The sequence below is a fragment of the Pelophylax lessonae genome, assembly GCF_965119305.1.
Source record: "Pelophylax lessonae genome assembly, chromosome: 3".
NCBI classification, from domain to species: Eukaryota; Metazoa; Chordata; class Amphibia; order Anura; family Ranidae; genus Pelophylax; species Pelophylax lessonae.
Genome location: NC_138770.1, coordinates 39,652,796 through 39,675,516, shown reverse-complemented (window position 1 = coordinate 39,675,516; position 22,721 = coordinate 39,652,796). Strand labels below are relative to the sequence as shown.

The following is a 22,721-nucleotide window of genomic DNA, read 5'->3' as shown; positions in this document are numbered from 1 at the left end:
GAACATATCCAGGGGAGTGTGCTGTCCAGATGCTTGTAGCCCTGGCTCAGTGAGAACCGAAAGCAGACACTCCTGTGGTGTGAGAGAAACTGGAAGTTCACGAGAGTAAACGTCCCTCCTTGCCATTTTAATTTCATTTTTGTTCGTTAACGAAAATAGAATTGATTTTCATCATAGTTTTCGTCAGTGGATGAAAATGTGCTGTACTTTTCGTTTCATTTTCTTCACTGTAAAAATGCCGCCGACAAAAACTTTGACGAAAAAGTTTTCGTTTACGAAATTCACATTGGTCAAGTAACAATCTTTTTTATTTCTTTTAGTACATGGACGGGAGATGAGGAAAACCTCAGAGGATTGTCTCACTTTGTCTCCAGACTGTAAAGTAGAAGATGAGGACATCACACAGTATAGTCCAGGAGAAAACCCGGCTACCTCAAATGTCCATCATGCACCACACAGTGTAGATGGACCATCGTATTCCTCTTATCCTGAGAAACCTAAGACTGTGAGGCACGGTTCCGTCCGTCGAAAAGATAAGAGTTTTCTCTGTACTGAGTGCGGGGATTGTTTCCAAATGAAATCTCATCTTAACTTCCATAAAAAATCTCACACGGGGAAGAAGCTGTTATACTGTGCTGAATGCGGGAAATGTTTTACGAAGAAGTCCCATCTTTCCACACATCAGAGAACTCATACAGGGGAGAAGCCGTATTCCTGTCTTGAGTGCGGGAAAGTTTTTTTACAGAAGTCCACTCTTTACACACATCAGAAATTACACACAGGTGATAAATCGTATTCCTGTCCTGAGTGTGGAAAATGCTTTGTACAAAAATCACAACTTGTCAGACATGAGAGGTCTCACACAGGGGAGAAGCTGTATTTCTGTCCTGAGTGCGGGAAAAGTTTTTTAAGGAAATCACATCTTAGCAGACATCAGAGATCTCACACCAACCCTCACCATCGTCAGGTAGATGAGTAACAATCACTGATAGTTAAGATTTATACACAAGTGTATTTATTAAATACATGTTTTATTATACATTTAGGGTGGAAACCTTGGGGATTATAATATTGTTGTTAAAGAAGAGTATACAGAGGGGGATGAGGAGTATGGAGTGATGAAACTTTCTGATGGACATAAGAACATCATTATAGAGCCATCAGGTAGCAGAAACCTACCAGGAAAATGCCCCCGTCCTCTGTATTCCCGGGATTCCACACAGGAAGATCACACCATCCCTCACCATCATCAGGTAAATTCATACAAATCATTGATAACTGTGATTTATACACAGATGTGTTTGATACAATGAATGTTTTACCAAATATTCAGAGTGGAGACCTGGAAGATTATAATATTGTTGTCAAAGAAGGGTATAAAGAGGAGGATGAGGAGTATGGAGTGATGGAGGAGATTTCAGAAGGACACAAGGATATGATGGAGCCACTTAAAGCGGAGTTCCGGCCACAAAATCAACATAGTCGATTTTGGGCCATCCACTTGCTTTTGGTCACCTGTAAAATAAATGGATAGTTACAATTTTTTTTGTTTACTTACCTTGTTATTGAAGAAAAATATACTCACCTTTCTTCCACTTCCTCCCTCGGCGGCCGCGGCCCGCGGCGTCACTTCCTCTTTGCATTGATTCCTGGGAGCTGAAGGTCATCGCTCCCAGGAATCAATGCGCCTGCACTGGCCCGCGCCGTCACTTCTGGTTTGCACTGATTCCTGGGAGGTGAACGTCATCGCTCCCAGGAATCAATGCGCCAGCACCGGCCCCACTCGTCACTTCTGGTGCGTCGCCGCATTCCCTGCTAAACAGCTTCTGGGCATGCCCAGAAGCTGTGGAGGAATGCGGCGCCGCACCGGAAGTGACGAGCGGGGCCGGTGCAGGCGCATTCTGGGAGAAGAGGACACGGAAGAGGACGCAGAAGAGGACGCGTTGGCTTCAGCTGCCCACATCCGAGATGGCAGCACTGGAGAAGAAATTTTAAAGGTAAGTATTTCTTCTTGCAGGTAAGTGCGACCCGGGACAGTTCAGAGGCTATCCATTGTGGAATGTACTAGCCCTGACTGTCCCGGGGGTATTTTTATTGAAAACATTTTTTTGTGGCCGGAACTCCGCTTTAATACCAGGATCCCACCAGAGAGATGTCCCCGTCCTCTGTATTCCCGGGATTCCACACAGAAAGATCACACCATCTCTCATTGTTACAAGGTTGGTGGGACAGAGCGTCTAGATGATTTTTTGGGATGTCACATCATAAAAACTTATATTTTACAGATGATATTTTCTCTCATTATCTTGTTTTAGGGTAAAGATGTGATAGATATAAAAGTTGCGGTGAAAGCAGAAGAAGAAGAGACGTATGTGAGCGATGATCAGCAGTCTATGGAGGAGGATGGAACAACGGGGACATGTATAGAGGAGGACACTCCTACAGAGATCAGCACAGGTGGGTCATTAACACTAAATACATTCCTCCACCCATACTGCTCACTGATTGGTCCAGAGTAGGTAAAGGACTGGGTGATATCAGCCTGTAGACCCCTGGTTACTTTCCTGAGCTGTGTTTCCCGTCCTATATTCCTGTACGGAAATGAACTGGTAGTACAGGGGTGTTAAACTCAATTTAATCGCGGGCCGCATCAGCATTATGATTGCCCTCAAAAAGGCCGGTTGTATCTGTAAGACTAGATGTCAAGAGCATCCCCTACCCTTACATAAGACGTCAAGAGCCTCTCCACCATCAAAAGTTGAGTCCCCCACCCTCCCTTACATCACAGTGCACCTCCCTTACCTTGTGGTGCTGCTGGGAAGAAGCTGGAGGCATTGCTGGAAAGCAGAAAGTATAAGGTCTGGAGGAGGACTGGAGCTCTCCTGCAGCTACAGGAGAGGTGCGAGGGCCACATAAAATGGCCCAGAGGGCCGGATTCGGCCCGCGGGCCCTGTGTTTGACACCTGTGTGGTAGTAGATCAGAGGACCCATTTACTAGTTATCTTGAGAGTGGAATTGTAAGATCCTCAGAGACAAATATATGGACTAAATAAGGAAGTGCAGTACGTCTTGTGTTGAGAAGATGGCAATGAGTGATAGAGGGGGTGGGGACACTCGTCCTATAATCCCCTCATCACTGTCACTCCTATAAGATCCTCAGAGACAAAGCTGCCAGATGTGGGCGGAGTCTTGGTTTAGGGGAACCAATCTGCTGATGTCTAGTAATAATCTTTGTATTTCTATTTTAATAGATGGACGGGAGATGAGGAAAACCTCAGAGGATTGTCTCACTTTGTCTCCAGACTGTAAAGTAGAAGATGAGGACATCACACAGTATAGTCCAGGAGAAAACCCGGCTACCTCAAATGTCCATCCGGCACCACACAGTGTAGATGGACCATCGTATTCCTCTTATCCTGAGGAACCTCAGACTGTGAGGGACGGTGCCGTCCTTTCAACAGATGAGAGGTTTTTCTGTACTGAGTGCGGGAGGTGTTTCCCTTCTAAAGCCAAACTTAATGTGCATGAAATATCTCACACAGATGACAAACCATATAATTGTCTAGTGTGCGGGAAATGTTTTTCAAAGAAATCCCAATTTTTCTTACATCGTAGATCTCACACAGGGAAAGCGCTGTTTTCCTGTCCTTGGTGCGGGAAATGTTTTGTAAAGAAATCAGAACTTGTCACACATCAGAGGTCTCACACGGGGGAGAAGCCATTTCCTTGTCCTCAATGTGGAAGATGTTTTTCACAGAAGTCCACACTTTACACACATCAGAGATTGCACACAGGTGAAAAGCCGTATTCATGTCTTGAGTGTGGGAAAGGTTTTATACAAAAATTACAACTTGACACACATCAAATGTCTCACACGGGGGAAAAGCCGTATTCCTGTCCTGACTGCGGGAAATGTTTTTCAAGGAACTCGCATCTTTACAGACATCAAAGATTGCACACGGGGGAGAGGCCATTTTCCTGTCCTGAGTGCGGGAAATGTTTTTCAAGGAAATCACATCTTTCCAGACATCAGAGATCTCACATGGGGGAGAAGCCTCATTCCTGTTCTGAGTGAGGGAATTGTTACTCTCTGACGCCCTGTCTTCCTGTACATCAGGGATCCCACACAACCATCGAGGTGTATTAGTGCCTTGAGTGCGGGAAATGTCTTCTATATGAATGTTGCTGGACATCACAGCTCTCATGTGGGGAAGAAGCACACCCTGATATACACCTCAGATATACTCCATGACTGATCTTTATCATGTAAGAAACACTTCATGAGGAGATCAGAGATCACCAAAGACATGGATGAAGTATTGTACCGTGTTGGTCATTTATAGCCGTAGAAAAAGTAAAATGGAGTCATTCGTTTTTGTGAATTTTGTGGTTCAAAGACTTAGAGGTCCATTTTTGAAAAGAAAAATGAACAAATGCATTCATCAAGCCGTGACGAATGTTGGTCTTATTTTATTTCCTACAGATACTTCCTATGATCTTTGGCTCCTTCTAGTGGCCATAATGTGGTATTGAACTATTTTTCCTTATTGAGATATTTTGCAAATAATACCTCGTTATGGCCAGTAGATGGAGCTACTGATCATAGGAAATCACAGTGTTTAATAAAATGCAACCAGGATTTGTCACGGCTGGATGAATGATTGTCACGCTCTCCCAAGAAAAGATTTGAATAGAATCCCTTAGCTTACTATTTCTGGGGGTTTTTTTTTTACAAGTAACTGAGATCATATTCATTTGTAGCCTGGTGCTGCTGCCGGCTGTGTGTGGACTGCTTTCCCCCACCCACTATGAACAGTAAACAGCCGTGTGCAGATCCTCCGCTCACCCTCCCCTCTGCTAGTAGTGAGCTTGTCACCATACAGAGAGGGAATGCAGCCGACTTCTCTCCCACTGCCTCTAACAAGAGTATGATCTGTTTAAAATTCCTGACTTGTTCTTCCACCTCTCCAACCCTCCATACCCGGGCAGCAATGGAAGGCCAATAAGAGGGCAGGTGGGTCAGAGCCTATGAGGACATCAGAGAAGGACACTTGCTGTGCCCCAGAGCATCATTGGAAATGTAGCTTTTTAGGGGCACTGTATAATGGAAGTGAATGGCTGAAAGAACTACAGGAGCCAATATGAGAAAGGCGTAAAGCCGAAACGCGTCAGCATTTGTCATGTTGTCACCGCTATCCATGTTGGAATAAAGAATTTTACTTGGAAGAAGCCTTTTCATGTGCCGGCTTTACGGCTTTATCCATATAACATTTGGTTTGGACGTGCAGCCTGAGCACCGACACTTAGCTCTTTATCTTCCCACAGTGCGTGGAGCTAGGGTGAGTTATTGTTTATACAGGAGCCAATATCCCTGCACACAGAGGAGGAGAGACACATGATTGTTTTCCCAGGCAAATCTAGAGACTGAGAGGTCTTTGCTGAGAGGAAGCTGTGCTGCTTGGATGTGATGCTTTTGCTGAGTCTGCACAGCGACCGGGGGCTCTTGCTGTGTCTACAAGAGCCTGAGTGACCCACTGCTGTGAGTTCCTAAACCAGAGCTGATAGACTGAGCTATGTGGAGGACCGGACCTGCAGAAATATTGACCTTTGCAGGACCTAAATTCAAAGGACTGCAGACCGCCAAGTGATCTGGACAATGCCTGTGTACCAGGAGGGGTGAGCTGGACATCTATGCCTATCCCAATACTGACACAGTTGATGATGCAGGAGAGACTTTGTTTGGCAGCCCACTTACAATCTGCTGCCCACTTTAAAAGGGACAACAAAAGGGCCCCAAGGAAAGCCGGCCAACACTGACAATTAGGCACCAGGTACTCTGCTGTTACTTTAAGGGGTACCCCTTAGTCAGGAATGCATATAACCGCCCCCTCCCCCCGCTATCGGGGCAGTATGTATAGTGAGTTTTCGACCTTTATTTTCCTGAGTTATTTGATGCCATTACTTAAACTCTATTTCTGCTAGTTTTAGTGAACTTGACATATACTATAGCTATATATGCTGCCAGCTTATAGGTCAGTGCTCATTTACCAAGTATATGATAGCCTTGAATCTGTATGTTTGTTGGATGATTTGTTTGATTGCATTTATTCAATACATTCATTTAATCTACCACCAATCGCTTGGCTTATTTCCTGTGTAGTGTTATAGAGTGTAGCATGCTACCACCTAAGTTACACAGGTGTGAGCAGCCTTCTACCTATAACTGGGTGTGTCAGAGGGGACCAAGAACCTATCATCACCAGCGGCTCCTGCAGGGGTAAGCACTACACCATTATGAATGCAGTAAACATTGAAGGGCATGAATTAAATAAACACGCAGTATTATACCAACAATTATATGTTGTAATGTGAAGATGCGCTGGTCAAAATATGGGGATTGCTGCACTAAAATTCCTGAATATTGTAAAATAGAATAGAAGTGAAATAAAAATGAAGTGCGCTATCCTATAAAATGTGTAACCCTAACATCACTAAAGGATAAAAAATATGTATATAATGCTGACTTATAAAAAAAACAACAATAATTTCCTAAAATGGATGTATTGTCCGTGAAAGACCAAATGAATAATGAAGTTTTCAAGTCCTGTATACTCGGTATGCGGTACTAAGAAAAAATGTTTCCACATGCAAAGGGTTAATTAGCAGTGAAGCCCTGTATATCCAGTATATTAAAACTAAAAAGGTAGTCCTTCCAAATGCACAGAATTAGAGCAGGGGTCCTAAAGGGAAGGACTACCTGCGTTTGGATCCAAAAAATCCAAATCCAAAAATACGACATTTGGCCATTAGATAGCGCTAATTTTCATACCAATCTACTGACGTAGGGCCTCTAGGGGGCAAGCTCGCGCCGCCGGAGCCGCGCTCCCGCCCCCGCTCGTTCACCAACATCACTGCGCGAGTGACCCGCGGCTCCGATGTCCGCCGGCCACTCCCGATCTCCCGCTGGAGAGGAAGAAAGGCAGACGGCTGATGTAAACAAAGCCGCCTGTCATTCTCCCTGGTGTAACTGCAGAGGCTATGCAATCCTGCTATGTAGGATCGTATGTCTCTGTGGTTACATTACAAGCCACACCCCCCCCCCCAGTTAGAATCACGCCCCTAGGGACACATTTAACCCACTGATCACCAATAAAGTTAACCCCTTCCCTGCCAGTGTAATTTTTACAGTAACAGTGCATATTTATAGCACTGATTACTGTAGTAATGTCACTGGTACCCCCAAAAGTGTCAAAAATGTCAGTCAAGGGTCCGATCGGTCCGCCGCAATGTAGCAGTCTCGCAAAAAAAAAAAAATCGCAGACCGCCGCCATTACTAGTAAAAAAAAAACAATAAAAATTACATAAATCTTTCCCGTAGTTAGTAGACGCAATAACTTTTGCGCAAACCAATCAAAATACGCTTATTGCGATTTTTTTACCAAACATATGCAGCAGAAAACAAATTGGCCTAAAATGTTAAAAAATTAGATTTTACATTTTTTTGGGGGGAATTTCATATAGAAAAATGTGAAAATATTGTTATTTTTTCAAAATTGTCGCTCTTTTTTTGTTTATAGCGCAAAAAGTAAAAATTGCACAGGTGATCAAATACCACCAAAAGAAGCTCTGTTTGTGGGAAAAAAAGGACGTCAATTTAATTTGGATACAGCGTCGCACGACCGCGCAATCGTCCATTAAATTCACGCAGTGCCGAATCGCAAAATAGGCCCTGGTCTTTGAGCAGCCAAATCCTCTGGGGCTTATGTGGTTAGATCCATGGAAAATATTCAAACAGCACAGCAAATTGGCTAATAACATTCATTTTTTTACACCCAATTACACAGAAGTAGGGATGGGCCGAACATCCCACTGTTGGTTCGCACCAGAACTCTCGTACATTGCATGGGGCACGAATTTGAAAAATCAAAAGTCCTCATTTTGAAGACTTATATGCAAGTAACTCTCCATTGAAAGGGTATGGGGGGTCTGAGTACTGCAACTTTTTAAAAAGGAGCAGAGATTTTAATAATGCCTAAAGTGAAACAATTAAAATAAAAAATTCCTTTAAATATAGTGCCTGGGGGGTCCCCTTAGTCTGCCTTAGTGGCACATCTGTACCATGTATAGAACCTCCTACAGCAATACTGACATTTAAATTGCCGGCAATACAAAAATGTTAAAAAAACGGCATGGGAGTCCCCCCCAATCCATAAATGGCCCTTCGGGCCCCCCCTGCCCTGAATCACCCCCCCCCCCCATGTTGAGGGCATGTGGCCTGGTATAGTTTAGGAGGGGGGGCTCTCGCTCACCCCCCCTTTTCCTGGCCTGCCAGGCTGCGTGCTCAGATAAGATTAATGTATGGATTGGGGTTGGGGACTCCACATTGTTTTTTTTTTTTTAAATTTGACATGGAGTTCCCCTCAAAATCTATACCAACTTTGTGGAAGGGAAACGCTGTTTGTTTTTTATTCTGGCCTTGGGTTTTCTTTAAAATCTATACCAGACCCAAAGGACCTGGTATGGATTGAGGGGGGCCCCCCACGCCGTTTTTTTTAACATTTTTCTAACGCCGGCAATGTTTTTTTTTTATTTAGCTGTCAGCTAGCTGGGAAGCCGGTTGACAGCTAATGACCCATTATTATTATTATTATTATTATTTAGGATTTATATAGTGTGACGGATCTTAGATACCCCCGATGGGCACATCCGCCAGACCTGTGTCTCTCCAAACGCACCCACAGCCTGACTATTAGCCATACCTAGCCCTTAACCCCTCAATCACGGGACAATCCACACAGGTGTTGAGGGTTAAACATGCAGAGCTTAAACTGTTTATTACGTTTCAAGACATACAGTTTTACACACAGTTAGGGCCACTCCCCTTAGCCTTGCCAAAGAGGGGAAGGGGACAAGGAACAACCAATGGGAACTGAACATTTGTATATTGAAACAGGCTACAGATAACCTAATGAGATTATGGTAAACAGGCAGTCTCTCAATACACACCCCCTGCGTAGAGATGTCTCCAGTCCAGACCCTTGTCTATGTGTCATGAATCAACACAATTGAACACAGCAACAAGAGGGGGGGGGGATGGGGGGAGAAGGGCTGTAACATTACATTACATTAACTCAATGCCAGCATGTCCCCAGGTCTCCAGTACCTTCTGGCCCATAGTCTGTCGGTAGGAGGCACACGCACAGTCCCTTCCAAAACACACAGTGACAGTGGGTTCTGTCACATATAGCACCGACAGTTTACGCAGCGCTTTACAACTTGAGGGTGGACAGTACAAATACAATACACTTTAATACAGTAGGAATCAGAGGGCCCTGCTCATTAGAGCTTACAATCTAAGAGGGAGGGTCAAGAGATACAAGAGGTAATAACTGTGGGGGATGGGCTAATGGAGAAAATAAAAGTACAGTTGTTAGGGGATTGCCAGATAGGTTTCTCTAAAGAGATGTGTTTTCAGGGATTGTCTGAAAGTGGACGAAGTAGGAGATAGTCGGACAGATAGTCCCAGAGGATGGGAGAGGCTCGGGAGAAGTCCTGGAGGCGAGCATGGGAAGAGGTGACAAGGGCGCTAGAGAGCGGGAGGTCCTGAGAGGAACGAAGGGAACTATTTGGTTGGTATTATTAGACCAGGTTAGTGACGTAGCTGGGTGCCAAGTTATGAATGTTGCTTTGTAAGTTATGGTTAGTATCTTGAATGTAATTCATAGGTTGAGGGGCTACCAATGGAGGGATTGGCAAAGCGGGGTAGCAGACACAGAGCAGTTTGTAAGGTGGATGAGCCTGGCAGCAGCATTCATGATGGACTAAAGGGGGGATAGCCTATTTAAAGGTAAGCCAATGAGAAGGGAGTTACAGTAATTGAGACGAGAGATGACCAGGGAGTGAATTAGAAGCTTTGCAATGTCGTCGGTTAGGAAGGGGCGTATCTTGGAGATGTTGCGGAAGCTGAGGCGGCAAGCTTTGGACAGCGACTGGATGTGTGGCCGAAAGGATAGTTCAGAGTCCAGGATTACACCCAGGACCTTGGCATTGGGGGACATGTTGATAGATGAGCCGTTGATTTTGACAGAGAAATCAGGGGAAGAGGAATGTGGGGGAGGAAATAATATGAGCTTGGTTTTGGATAGGTTAAGTTTGAGGAAGTGATGGGACATCCAAGCTGATATGTCTGTTAGTAAGTTGGTGATGCGTGAGGAGACTGATGGAGTGAGCTGAGGGGTGGAGAGATAGATTTGGGATTCATCAGCATAGAGATGATATTGAAAGCCATGGGAGGCAATCAGCTGACCCAGGGAGGAGGTGTAGATTGCGAAAAGGAGTGGTCCAAGAACAGGACCTTGGGGGGACCCCGACAGGGAAAGGAAGAGGAGAGGAGGTAGTAGAGTTGTAAGTAGCACTGAAGGTGCGTTGGGATAGGTAGGATAAGAACCAGTGAAGAGTACAGCCACGAAGACCAAGGGAGTAGAGTTTGTTTTGAAGAGGAAGTGGCCCACTGTGTCAAAGGCAGCAGAGAGGTCCAGGAGTAGTAGCACAGAATAGTGTCCATTGGTGTTTGCTGTTAGTAGGTCATTTGTGAGTTTAAGGAGAGCAGATTCAGTGGAATGTTGAGGGCGAGATCTGGACTGAAGGGGATCAAGAAGTTTGTTCTTAGTCAGATAGTCGTTCAGTCGGTTGTAGACCAATCGTTCAAGGAGTTTGGAGGAGAAGGGAAGTAAGGAGATTGGGCGTAGATTGTGAAGATTGGTAAAGGTCTAGCGAGGGCTTTTTAAGGATGGGGGTGACTAGTGCGTGTTTTAGAGACTTGAGAAAGATGCCAGAAGAGAGGGAGAGGTTAAAAAATGTGAGTTAGAGAGTGTAGAATAGAGTCAGAGGGTGAACGACCGTAGTATGTGCGAGGGAACAGGATCCAGGGTGCAGGGGGTTAGATGGGTGTTAGATAAAAGTCCAGCAACCTCATTAATACTCGCAGGCTTTAACGAGGGAAGTAATGGTTTTACCTGTGGACATGGGTTGTTATGTGGGGGAGGTTTCTTAACATTGGAGATCTCACGAATTGTATCGATCTTATTTTTGAAGTGATTGGCGATCTCCTGGGCAGTGAGTGAGTTAGAGGGTGGAGTTGGTGGAGGACAGAGTAGAACGTTAAAGGTAGAGAAGAGATGACGGGGACTAGATGAGAAGGTTTGAGTGAGTTTGATAAAATAGATTTGCTTGGAAGTGAGGAGGCAGGAAATGGAATTTTAGGAGAAAAAGCAAAAGTTGAAAGGATTAAAAGAGGTTCATGGAAGCCAGCCCCCAGTCTTATGTACTCACCCTCCAATCTGCCACCAACCAAGTAGACCTGTCTCATGATATAAATAAAGAACAGGGGTTTAGTTGACACGCATTTGCAAACGCATGTGTAAGCTGCAGGGTCACTAAACGGCACCCTATGTTACCTGCAGTCGTAACAGTTTCTAATTTGAGTGTCTCCACAATGGAAGCACATGGCTGCTAATGGATAGATGGGAGACAGGTGGGAGGGAGGCAGCCCAAACCTCCCCCAACCCACCCCCATCCATGACTGGTCTAGTATATCAAAACTAATAGCGATGTTGTAGCGATGGTACAAACTGAAAAGGACCAGCTGATAAGCATACACCTCCATCCCCTTGGCGGATGCAGTATAAAACACAGATTGGGACTTTATATGAGGCATTGGCCTGTAAAGCACAGTGCCTCCATCCCTAAATTCATAAAATATTTGGGACTTTACATGAGACAAGCAGGTCATGCTATTGGTCTCCATCCCTGTATATGAAAAAACTGGGGTCAAATCAGACTGCATCCACCAAAAATGCACGAAAATCGCACGGTGGGACTTTAAGTGAGGCACCAGAATGTAGGCAAGGTGCCTCCATCCCTGGTTACATGAACAATGTAGGCTATGTGGGACTTTAAGTGAGACACCAGCAGGTAATGCCAAGCGTCTCCATCGTGTTTTCTGATACAGGGATTGAGACGCTAGGCATTACCTGCTGGTGTCTCACTTAAAGTCCCACATAGCCTACATTGTTCATAGTATTTTAGGAGGGCAGATTTATTTTAGTTGAAGTCTTCCGGTGACTTAGTTTTATGCCACAGGTGCTCAAAACCGCAGCTACGTTTTCTGAGACTTCTGGTTTCCTCTGTTTGCCAGGGTTGTAGTAATCGGGGCTGAATTCTGCGTTTAGTGAGGGGAGCGAGCTTGTCTAGGGAGGATGATGGTGAGCTGTTATAGATGGAAGTGGCTAGGTTGGGGCAAGACAGGGGTTAGATTTTGTCATATAAATGGTCAGTAGCAGGATAGAGAGAAGGTGGGTTGAGGTGGCGAAGGTTACTATGGGTAACTGTTAGGTGGTTGGAGGGAGAGGAGGTGGAAGACAGGGAGAGAGCTAAACTAATAAGGTGGTGATCAGAGAGTGGGAGAGGTCTGTTGGAGAGGTTTTATGAAGTGCATAGATAGGAGAAGACAAGGTCAAGGGTGTTGTCATTAGAGTGTGTAGGAGACTGTATCCATTGCTTCAGGTCAAGAGATGAGGTCAGACAGAGAAGTTTAGAAGCAATAGTAGTATTAGCATTAACAGGGATGTTGAAGTCACCAAGAATGATTGTGGGGATTTCAGAAGAGAGAAAGTTGGGTAGCCAGGCAGAAAACTCATCAAAGAAGGTTGATACTGGTCCAGGGGGCCGGTAGATGACAGCAATTCTTAAAGAAACAGGAGAAAACAGGAGAAAAAAGACTAATACAATGCGCCTCAAAAGAGGAGAATATCAGAGAGGGAGGTGGGTAAAGCACTTGATAGGTGATGCATGGGGCTAGAATTATTCCCACTGGACCTCCCTTCCGTCCACTTGGTCTAGTGGAGTGATTCCAGAGAAGTCCACCATGGGAGAGGGAAGCAGGAGAGGTAGTATCAAAATTATGAAGCCAGGTTTTAGTGATGGTGAGTATGTTAAAGGAATTTGTGATGAAGAGGTTGTGGAGGGAGGTGAGTTTGTTAAAGACAGAGCGGGCGTTCCAGAGGGCACAGGAGAAGGGGAGGCTGGTATTGGGAAGAAGAGGAATGGAGACTAGGTTCTGTGGGTTGCGGCTGCAGGCAGAGGGTGTAGGGTGGTGGGACTGTGGTAAAAAGCCAAATGGAGGCCCAGGGGTTGGGGATATGTCACCAGAGGCAAGGAAAAGGGTTAGGGAGATAATGTGGGAATGCGATTTATTTGAAGGGACATGCCCCAGAGTCCTGGATGTTTTATTATTATGTGGATGTTAAATTAGCAAGAGTTGGTAGGAGCAGTAATAGGGAGAGGGCAGAAGACAGAGTGATATATATAAGCTATGGGGTGGAGAAGAGGGGTGAAGGGGAATGAATTTGAGAAGAAAGGACACAACTGTCAGCAGGAGTGGTAGAGAGTGCATATTACAGAGTGTGAAAAGAGCTGAATAGAGAGACAGGGTCACCTTTAGCCTGTTTGGTGCTTGTTGGTGTGGTTTGCTGTGTATGCTCGCTTCGTGCAATCTCTGAAATGCAGAGCTTGAAGTGCATATCACTTGTAGAAAGAATCACTTAGAGAAAGAAGCCTTAAAGAAAGATGCCCTTAAACTTGCTCCCCCAGAAATGTGCTGACCGCTTAAGGGTGCACAAGATTTATACTGGTATAAGGGTGGGGTGGAAATTTTTGAATTAATCATGAGTGGATATAAGGATGCCTAACAATCAGAGTGGACCTTTTACTTCTAAAGTCAGACTAGTAAGAGGTAAGAATGGCTATAAAGATAAGGCCTACTCATAAAACATGGTAAGACACTTGAGAACAACAAAAACATGGTAATGCACACAGGGCAACAGATGGAAAAGGCCACATACCAAAAAGCACAGATACATAGAGAGAGTAAACAGGTTCCAGTTGCAGTTAAGGGTGGATGTCTTTCAGCTTACCCATACACATACCTGTGGAGGGACAGAGAAGAGATGTTTAGATGAAGCAGGGCTTGAAGTGCATATCACTTGTAGAAAGAATCACTTAGAGAAAGAATTCTTAAGGAAAGATGCCCTGAAACGTGCTCCCCCAGCAAAGACTCATCCGTTGTTAATGACACCGCTCCCCGCTCCCTAACAGCCAGCTATTCACTGTGTCCTGATTGGGAAAGCTTTGCCCAATCAGGGCTTAGGATGCACTGTGCAGCACGCAGTGCATTGTGGGTCGTACGCCGGGGCGAATATCACAGCAAATGACCCGCAGACTTAAGGGTAGACAGTACAAATACAATACACTTCAATACAGTAGGAATCAGAGGGCCCTGCTTGTTAGAGCTTACAATCTAAGAGGAAGGGTCAAGAGATACAAGAGGTAATAACTGTGGGGGATGGGCTGATGGAGAAAATAAAAGTACAGCTGTTAGGTGGTTGCCAGATAGGCTTCTCTGAAGAGTTGTGTTTTCAGGGATCTTCTGAAAGTGGACAAAGTAGAAGATAGACAGGCCTGGGAGAAGTCCTAAAGGTAGGTGTCATGTACCTGGGTGTTCTTGAGCCGGGAGGTTCCCGGTTTCGCAGCCTGCAGCCTTGCCTGTTGTGCCACCGGGAAGCTCTAGAGTCTTTGCAGTAATTTTCCACCCTGATGCATTGCTTTGGTCTCACTAGCCCCACCTGCTGCCAGCTGCAAACAATGTACAATTTAACCAGCCCATAAATAGCAGCACTTCCTGTTACTCAGTACCTTTGTTTGAATTATCTCCTTTGGTGTGCTGTATGCTCTTTGACTAATTATCGTGTATGAACTTTTGCCTGAATTTTTGAATCCTCTCCAGCCTGTCGATTCCGTACTTCACCGCCAGCTTGTATATGACCTCTGCCTGCCTGAGCATTCTTTGGATTTCATTTGAATACCGCTTTGCCCGATCTGTTCCCATCCTGACCTCTCTGACTACGTTTTCGCCTGAATCCTCAGCACTCAAGCTCCACTTCGGACTTTACCTCACAGGTACCTAACAGTAGGCATGGGAAAAGGTGACAAGGGAGCTAGAGAGCAGGAGGTTGCAAAAATGGTTGCAAAAGGTTCTCAGACAGGGCAGCTGTGGAAATTTCGGAGCAGATGCATGCCAGACACGCAAAAAAAATATGGAGAAAGGTATCAGATCCGACAACTAGCAAGAGCTTTACTTTAGTATCAAAAATTATATGGGCCAGTGGGCACAGGATTAGCTGGGGCAGGCTGGGTAGCAGGCACAGGATCAGCAGAGGCAGGCTTGGCAGCAGGCACAGGATTAGCAAAGGAAGGCTGAGCAGCAAGCACAGAATTAGAGGCAGACTGGGCAGCAGGCAAAGGATCAGCAGGGGTTGGCTGGGCAGCAGGCACAGGATCAGCAGAGGTAAGCTGGGTAGCAGGCACTAGATCAGCAGAGGAAGGATTGGCAGCAGGCACAGGATCCACAGAGGCAGGCTGGGCAGAAGACACTGGATCAGCAGAGGCTGACTGGGCAGCAGGCACTGGATCAGCAGAGGCAGGTTGGGCAGCAAGCACAGGAACATTAGAAGCAGGCTGACCAGGAGGCACTCGATCATCACAGGCATGCTTGGCATCAAACACATGATTTAAAACTGCAGGTTTGACAGCATGCTCAGGAATCAGAGACAGGCTATGCAGCAGGCACAATATCAGCAAAGGCAGGTTGGGCAGCAGGCACAGGGTTAGCGGACACAGGCTGGGCAGTAAACAGAATCAGTAAAGTCAGGCTGAATAGGATCAGTGGAGTCAGGTTTAGCAGCAGATAAAGGTTCAATGGAGTCAATGTAGGCTATAGGCAGAGGATCAGTGACATCCGGGTGGCTAGCTGGTAGCATGTCAGCAGGGTCAGACTGAACTGTAGGCATTTTATCAAAAACATAAGGCTGGACAGGAGGTAGCATATTAGTGACATTAGGCTACTCAGTAGGTAAATGATCAGTGGCATCTGACCGAGCAGCAGATGAAGCGCCAATGGTATCAAACTGGATAGCAGGTTAAAGATGAGTAGAGTCAGACTGGATAGCAGGAGGGGTATCAGCAGAGTCAGGCTGGGAGGCTGGAGCATGGATTTGGTGCACAGTGGCGAAGAGCCCCACTTGGCTGAGTGAAGTCAGTCTGTCCTAAGGATGGATGGAACTTTTTAGGCTTGAGCAGATATTGTTATGGTATTGTAAGATCAGGGCACTGAGAGTCCCAAATATAAAAGGGCAATATTAATAACTAAGGCCGATTATTGAGCTGACTGACCCATAGTTGATGCAGTGCCAGGCCAAACTGAGGTAGCTGGTACTGGGGCAGGCAGGATGTGACAGAAACGATTAGTGTAGTCTGAACAGGAGCATCAGCCATGGAAGCAGGCTCGACTGGGGCAGCAATCATAGAACTGGTTGGACTGGAGCAGCAGTTAAAGCGGAGTTCCGGCCTCAAAATCGATAAAATCGATTTTGGGCCATTCACTTGCTAAGGGGAACCTGAAAAAGAAATGGATAATGGCGATTTTTTTTTTTTTTTTGGTCACTTACCTTATTACAGAAGAAAATATACTCACCTTCCTTCCACTTCCTCCCTCTGCGGCCACGGCCCGCGCCGTCACTTCGGGTTTGAACGTCATCAACGGAATCAATGCGCCTGCACTGGCCCCGCTCGTCACTTCCGGTGCAGGCACGGTATTCACTGCTAAACAGCTTCTGGGCATGCCCAGAAGATTTGCAGGAATGCCGCGCCTGCACCGGAAGTGATGAGTGGGGCCGGTGCAGTGCATTGCGGGACTCCGACGTCACGAAGAGGACACAGAAGAGGACAAGAAGAGGGACGCTGTGGCTTCAGCTGCCCACACCTGAGATGGCAGCGCTGGAGAAGAAATTTTCAAGGTAAGTATTTCTTCTAAAAGGTAACTGCGACCTGGGACAGTTCAGAGGCTATCCATTATGGAATGTACTAGCCCTGACTGTCCCGGGGGTATTTTTAGCTCAAATTGACCCCCGAGGCCGGAACTCCGCTTTAATTGAACAAGCTGAATTGGAGTACTTAGCACTGAAACAATCTGGACTAAAGCAGCTGGCACTGGAACAAGCTGAACAGAAGCAGCTGGTATGGAGGCAGACTGGTTTGAGGCAGCAGACCTGAAGGCAGGAACTGGCACAAGATCATTCTGATTGGTTGATTAAGGAGTGAACAGTTTATGTAGTTTATGTAGGGCTATAACACATAAATTGACTCCCTCTTGGGCTGCCATGGAATGTCAAATCATACAAGCCTAATTGGACTGTTCTATAGTTTCTATATTATTACTTAATACTTTCTGTATTATATATTGTTATCCTATGATATATTGAAACTATATTTGTTCTTCTCTCAAATCTGGAATTTACAAAAAAAAAAAATTGCTTGCAAACTTCTGTCATATTTTTAAAAATAAGGAATGCATAAAAAAAACCTGTTGGGGCAGCACCGAACTACAAGCTAAGATTTCTCATGCAGACGGAGGCCTCTGTGTATGGGCTGGGGGCTGTCCTCAGCCAGGTAAATATCAGGTCCCCTGCTGTGGCTGGTGTATTGATCTCACACTGGCCACAGATTACCTCCCCTCCAGGCACAAGAGTCCAGAGGGCACAGTATGCTCTTCTTCCTGCGCTGTGCCCTGCTGGAAACATAGAGCTCACCCCTCGCCGTGCGGGAAGTGAAAGTGAAATATAAACGTGACAGTAAAGCAAATAACCCACCCAACAACCTGACTGTAATACACTAAATAGACATGGAGGGAAGCTCACATAAACAGGGTAGGACCAGGACTGGAAAAAAGAGTAGCAGAGATGGAGTAGCAGAATACTGGATCAAAGGGAAACTGGTCATAGGCATCAATGAAAGTTAAGGGAGGGATTATATACCTTTCCAGTAGCCAGCATGAGGTGGAACCTAATTACTGGAATCTGCTGGCTGCTTGTAGACACCTGCTGGTGGCCACTGGTATTGCACCCTTCAGCACTGGGAACCACAGTGCCACCAGCAGTTTATCCAGAATTTGACAGCCTTGTGTATAGAGTATTAGAACCATGAAAATCAAATAGTCACTCTTTGGGATGCACATTTAAGGTGCTCCGTGTGGATGAAAATTACAGATTATGACTGTCAATGGTTAATGAATAGTTAGTGGCTGCTTTTCACTTGCTGAGTTCTGAAAACCACTTGTGTCACTCAGATCATTCTTTATATGGCTGGGAATAGCTGGCCACTTAAGAAAATGGGTGGGAAATGCAGCATTACATCATTGCCTGAATATAGCCACATGGCCATACTTGGACAGTGATGTAACCACTATCCCTGCCCCTTCTTTTATATAGCTGATGACAGCTTGGGGAGCTGTCGTTTGGCTTTTGCAGAATCTGGATCGATCGTGTGGTTTGGGTGTTTTTTTTTTTTAGTGAGTCAGTGGGCAGCTATTGGGATTGATGATGAATTTACATTGAGAGACTTTTCTTTATCGTACATCATGGGACACAGAGCTGGTAATAATATACGCCACCTACAGGTGAATGGATACTGGCAACCACTAGACAGGAAGTTCCTCCTATAAAACCCCTCACATACAGGAAGAACATCAGTTTTTTCGCCAGTGTCTAAAAGGTGTCCAAGGGAATGGAGCCTACACCCCGATCTGTCAACATTGGGGTATTCCCGATGTAGATCTATTGGCATCCAGGTTCAACAATAAGCTGTACAACTTTGTATCCAGTTCCAAGGATCGGATCGCGATAGGAATAGACGCTTTAGTGACTCCTTGGTTTCTGTTCAACCTGATTTATGCATTTCCACCAGTTCAACTTCTACCTCGGCTACTGAACAGGATAGAGTGGCGGGGACCCTGCTTTATGGTCCTTGAATTTGACAGTCTGGCTATTGAAACCAGAATATTAAAAGACAGGGGAGTCTTCGCTTCTGTTCTGGCCACATAGGTTAATGCCAGGAAGCCCGTTTCTAGGTGAATCTATTAGAGTTTGGAAGGCCTATATTTCTTGGTGTGAATCCAAAAAATGGCATCCACGAAAGTATGCTATTAAGAGAATTCTTGCCTTTATTCAATTAGGGGTGGACTGGAAATTGGCCTTAGGAACCATTAAAGGACAAGTCTCCGCCTTGTCAATTTCTTTTTCCAGAGACCATTGGCTACGCACTCTTTGGTTCAAACTTTTTTGCAAGGTATGATTTGCATGGTTCCTCCAGTTAAACCACCCCTATGCAGGCCATGCAGAAGCAGCCTTTTGAGATTATCAGGCATATTCCCTACTACTGCTGTTGAGGAAACTGTTTTTTTTTTTTTATTGCTATAACCTCAGCTAGAAGGTTGTCTGAATTAGCGGCTCTTTCGTAAAGAACCCTTTCTAATTCTGCATAAGGATGAGGTCGTTTTTCGTCCTCATCCTTCTTTTCTTCCTAAAGGTAGTTTCTAGTTTTCACTTAAACCAGGACATTGTTTTTCCTTTATTTTTTCCAAATCCTCAGTCTACTGAGGAAAGGTTGTTACATTCTCTTGACGTTGTACGTGCGGTTAAAGTCTATTTAACCAAGTCAGCACAGATTCGTAATACTGATGCTTTCTTTATATTGCCGGATGGGCCTAAGAAAGGACAAGCGGCAACTTCCTCCACTATTTTTAGGTGGATTTGTCAGGTAACTTCTCAAGCTTATGGCTTGAAGGGTAAGGTTCCGCCTTTTAACTGAAAGGCCCACTCTATCAGAAGGGTAAGTGCTTCATGGGAAGTGCACCATCAAGTATATTTGGCCCAGATCTGCAAAGCTGCTACCTGGTCTTCAGTTCATACGTTCATAAAGTTCTACCAAGTGGACGTTAGGGCCCGGGAATGGGCTCAATTCGGTAGTAGCGTGTTGCAAGCAGCTGTATAGTCCTACGTTTTTGCCCAGGGGCAAGTTTGGGACTCTGTGTCCCCTCCCCTCAAGGGCATAGCTTTAGGTCATTCTAAATAGTTATTATTACCAGCTCTGTGTCCCGTGATGTACGATAAAGAAAATAGGATTTTTCCTACAGCTTACCTGCAAAATCCTTTTCTTGGAGTACATCACGGGACACAGAGCTCCCTCCCCTCTTTTTTCTGGGATCTTTATTGCTTGCTTCAGAAACTGATGTTCTTCCTGTATGTGAGGGGTTATATTAGAGGAACTTCCTGTCTATTGGTTGCCAGTGTCCATTCACCTGTAGGTGGCATATATCCCAAATAGGTATTATTACCAGCTCTGTGTCCCGTGATGTACTCCAAGAAAAGGATTTTACAGGTAAGCTGTAGGAAAAATCCTAGTTTTTGGGGATTTTTTTTTTAAAGGACTTTTTGGGTGTCTTTATTTCTAGGTGATTTTTTTTTTTTTAGAGTGAGTAGGGGTAACTATGTACCCCATACTCATTCACATGATGTTCGGGTTTCTGCGGCCACTGACTCCAACCTGAGCAGGAAGCTGCCATATATAGCATTGGAAGTAATACTGCAGCTAAAGGTTCGATTTGATTAAATACCCATCTAGTTCAGCCATTCGCTGCCCCCCCCCCCCCCCCATCGACCAAGTCAAATTCTGCCCAAACATAGGTCTATTTACTGGTCCTTTATTGATGACCAATGGCGAAGGGTCCCCTTATATCAGTAGTCTACAAGAGAAGAACATTCTCATATCGTCATGAAATTGTTGTTACTGAGAGACAGAAATTGCTCAAGGAAACCCTAGAAAACTTTGGAGGAACCCTGGCTGAGAAAGGCTGGACTAGGCAGTAATATATTTCTATCCCCCTAGGTGGGAGTGGAGATGACCCATCTATTAGTGATGTCCGGTTCATGAACGAATCGTTCTTTTGAATCGATTCTTTTCAGTGAACCGGATGACTCGGTTCTTCTTACTGAACGAGTCGGCAGGAAACAGTTCAGTATTCAGTGAAGGAGAGCTGAGAGCTGCTCTGGGCTGATGGTAATATGATCCTAGAGTGAGAAGCTCAGCTCCTCCCTCTAACCAATCAGCGTCTCCCAGGCCAGCACACTGAAGATCTGGCCAGAAACCAGCTTGTATAGTGAACCGTTCAGAGTGAAGAGTCTAATCATTTCCCTGATTAGTTCAGTGCAGCGGTTACTGAGTCAAAGGAATCTAAACCTACGAGTCGGTCTCTGTGAACTCAGTGCATTAAAAGAACCGTTCATCCCCAGCAGCACATACAGCTGTATAAATCAAAAGCAGATTCTGTGCATGTGAACTGCATTCTGATGGGGAAACTTCACAGTTAACATTGCCAGCTATCAGATTTGTCCAGTTTTTACAGGGCATGCATAGCAATAAAAGTCTAATTTTATTACTGTAGCCGAACTACCCACACACAGTAATAAAATCTGATCGTTATTCCTGTGCATAATCTGTAAAAACTGCACAAATCTGATAGCTGGCAATGTTAACTGTGAAGTTTGCCCATCAGAATGCAGTTCACATGCACAGAAACCTGCTTTAAATATATACAGCTGTCACCTAAAGTCCCGAACGTGATAATGCTGGCTAATCTGAAAAAAGTTTATTGTGTCTGACACATACCATAGGCTTCAGACAGCTCTGAGGAGCCAAGAAGGAGTTAAATAAAAAAAAAACATCGCCAGAGAGGTGCCGAACCTATGAGTCACTCCTCTGATTCAGCTCATTAGAATAGAGTTGAGCCGGAGCTTCGGTTCACTGCTTGTCAGTAGACTCAGCAAGTGAACCGAAGATTCGACTCAATGAATCGGTTCATTTCAGTGAGTGACTCGAAATGAACCGATTCACTTCAAAGAGTCGAACTTCCCATCACTACCATCTATAAGGATATACAGTACATACATACACACAGCACAAGGCCGTGTTCACACTATGAGATGTTTCTTGGGGCTGCAGTTCCTCTGAGCTCCACAAGTTGGTGATTTCACTTATACTGAGCCATACGGAAGTCTCTATGGAAGAGGAAGTGATGTCAGGTATAAATAGGAAGTTCCGGGTGAGAGGTGAGTTGGGAGGAAGTAGAGATGAGACATTGCTGAAAGTGGCAGCAGAGGAGGTAATAAGATAATAAGATCGTATTTTCTATTTACACCCAGTAACCACCCCCCCCCCCCCCCGTCACCCCGTCATGTCCGTCCTCTTCCTCCATAGTCACTGTGACGTCTTTTATCTCCAGCAGATGATGTTACACACGTTATAGTTTGGAAACCTAGATTAACCCCTTCAGGGTCAGAACATTTCCCCACTTACAGGGCCGGTGTTCCGTGAAAAAACCCTACCTGTGAAAATTCCCTACCCTCGTCACTTCCTGTGCACGTACCTCATTCAACAGCTGAGCCACTTTCTACTGCGCATGCTCACAGCTGTGGAGGGTAGGGAATTTTCACGGGGTACTGTTTTTTACACCGCATCAGCTGTTGCCGCGCGTACATTAAATCATCTCCGCTCCAACATTAAATCATCTCCGCTCCAACATTAAATCATCTCCGCTCCTACCCCTCAGACTTCCCTGATCTCGGTTCCAAAATGTAAAAGTGGCGGCGGCTCTATGAAAATATAAATCACGGAGCCAAGATCATGTGGAATGCCGCACCTGCTGATGAATGACGCGCGCCCGCAGGGAAATCTCAGGGTTGGAGCGGAGATGATTTAATGTAGTGGCTGCCCAT

The 22,721-nt window shown here is 45.3% G+C and overlaps 1 protein-coding gene across 1 annotated transcript in view; it reads left to right on the top strand.

The window, feature by feature from the left end:
* The window catches only part of LOC309550289 (uncharacterized protein), a 436,279-nt gene that overhangs the window by 303,376 nt on the left and 110,182 nt on the right, over positions 1 to 22,721 (top strand). The window contains exon 5 of the mRNA XM_082250692.1: positions 1,047 to 1,253. Coding sequence (XP_082106818.1) covers positions 1,047 to 1,253 — 207 coding nt within the window. The remainder of the gene's footprint in view (positions 1 to 1,046; positions 1,254 to 22,721) is intronic.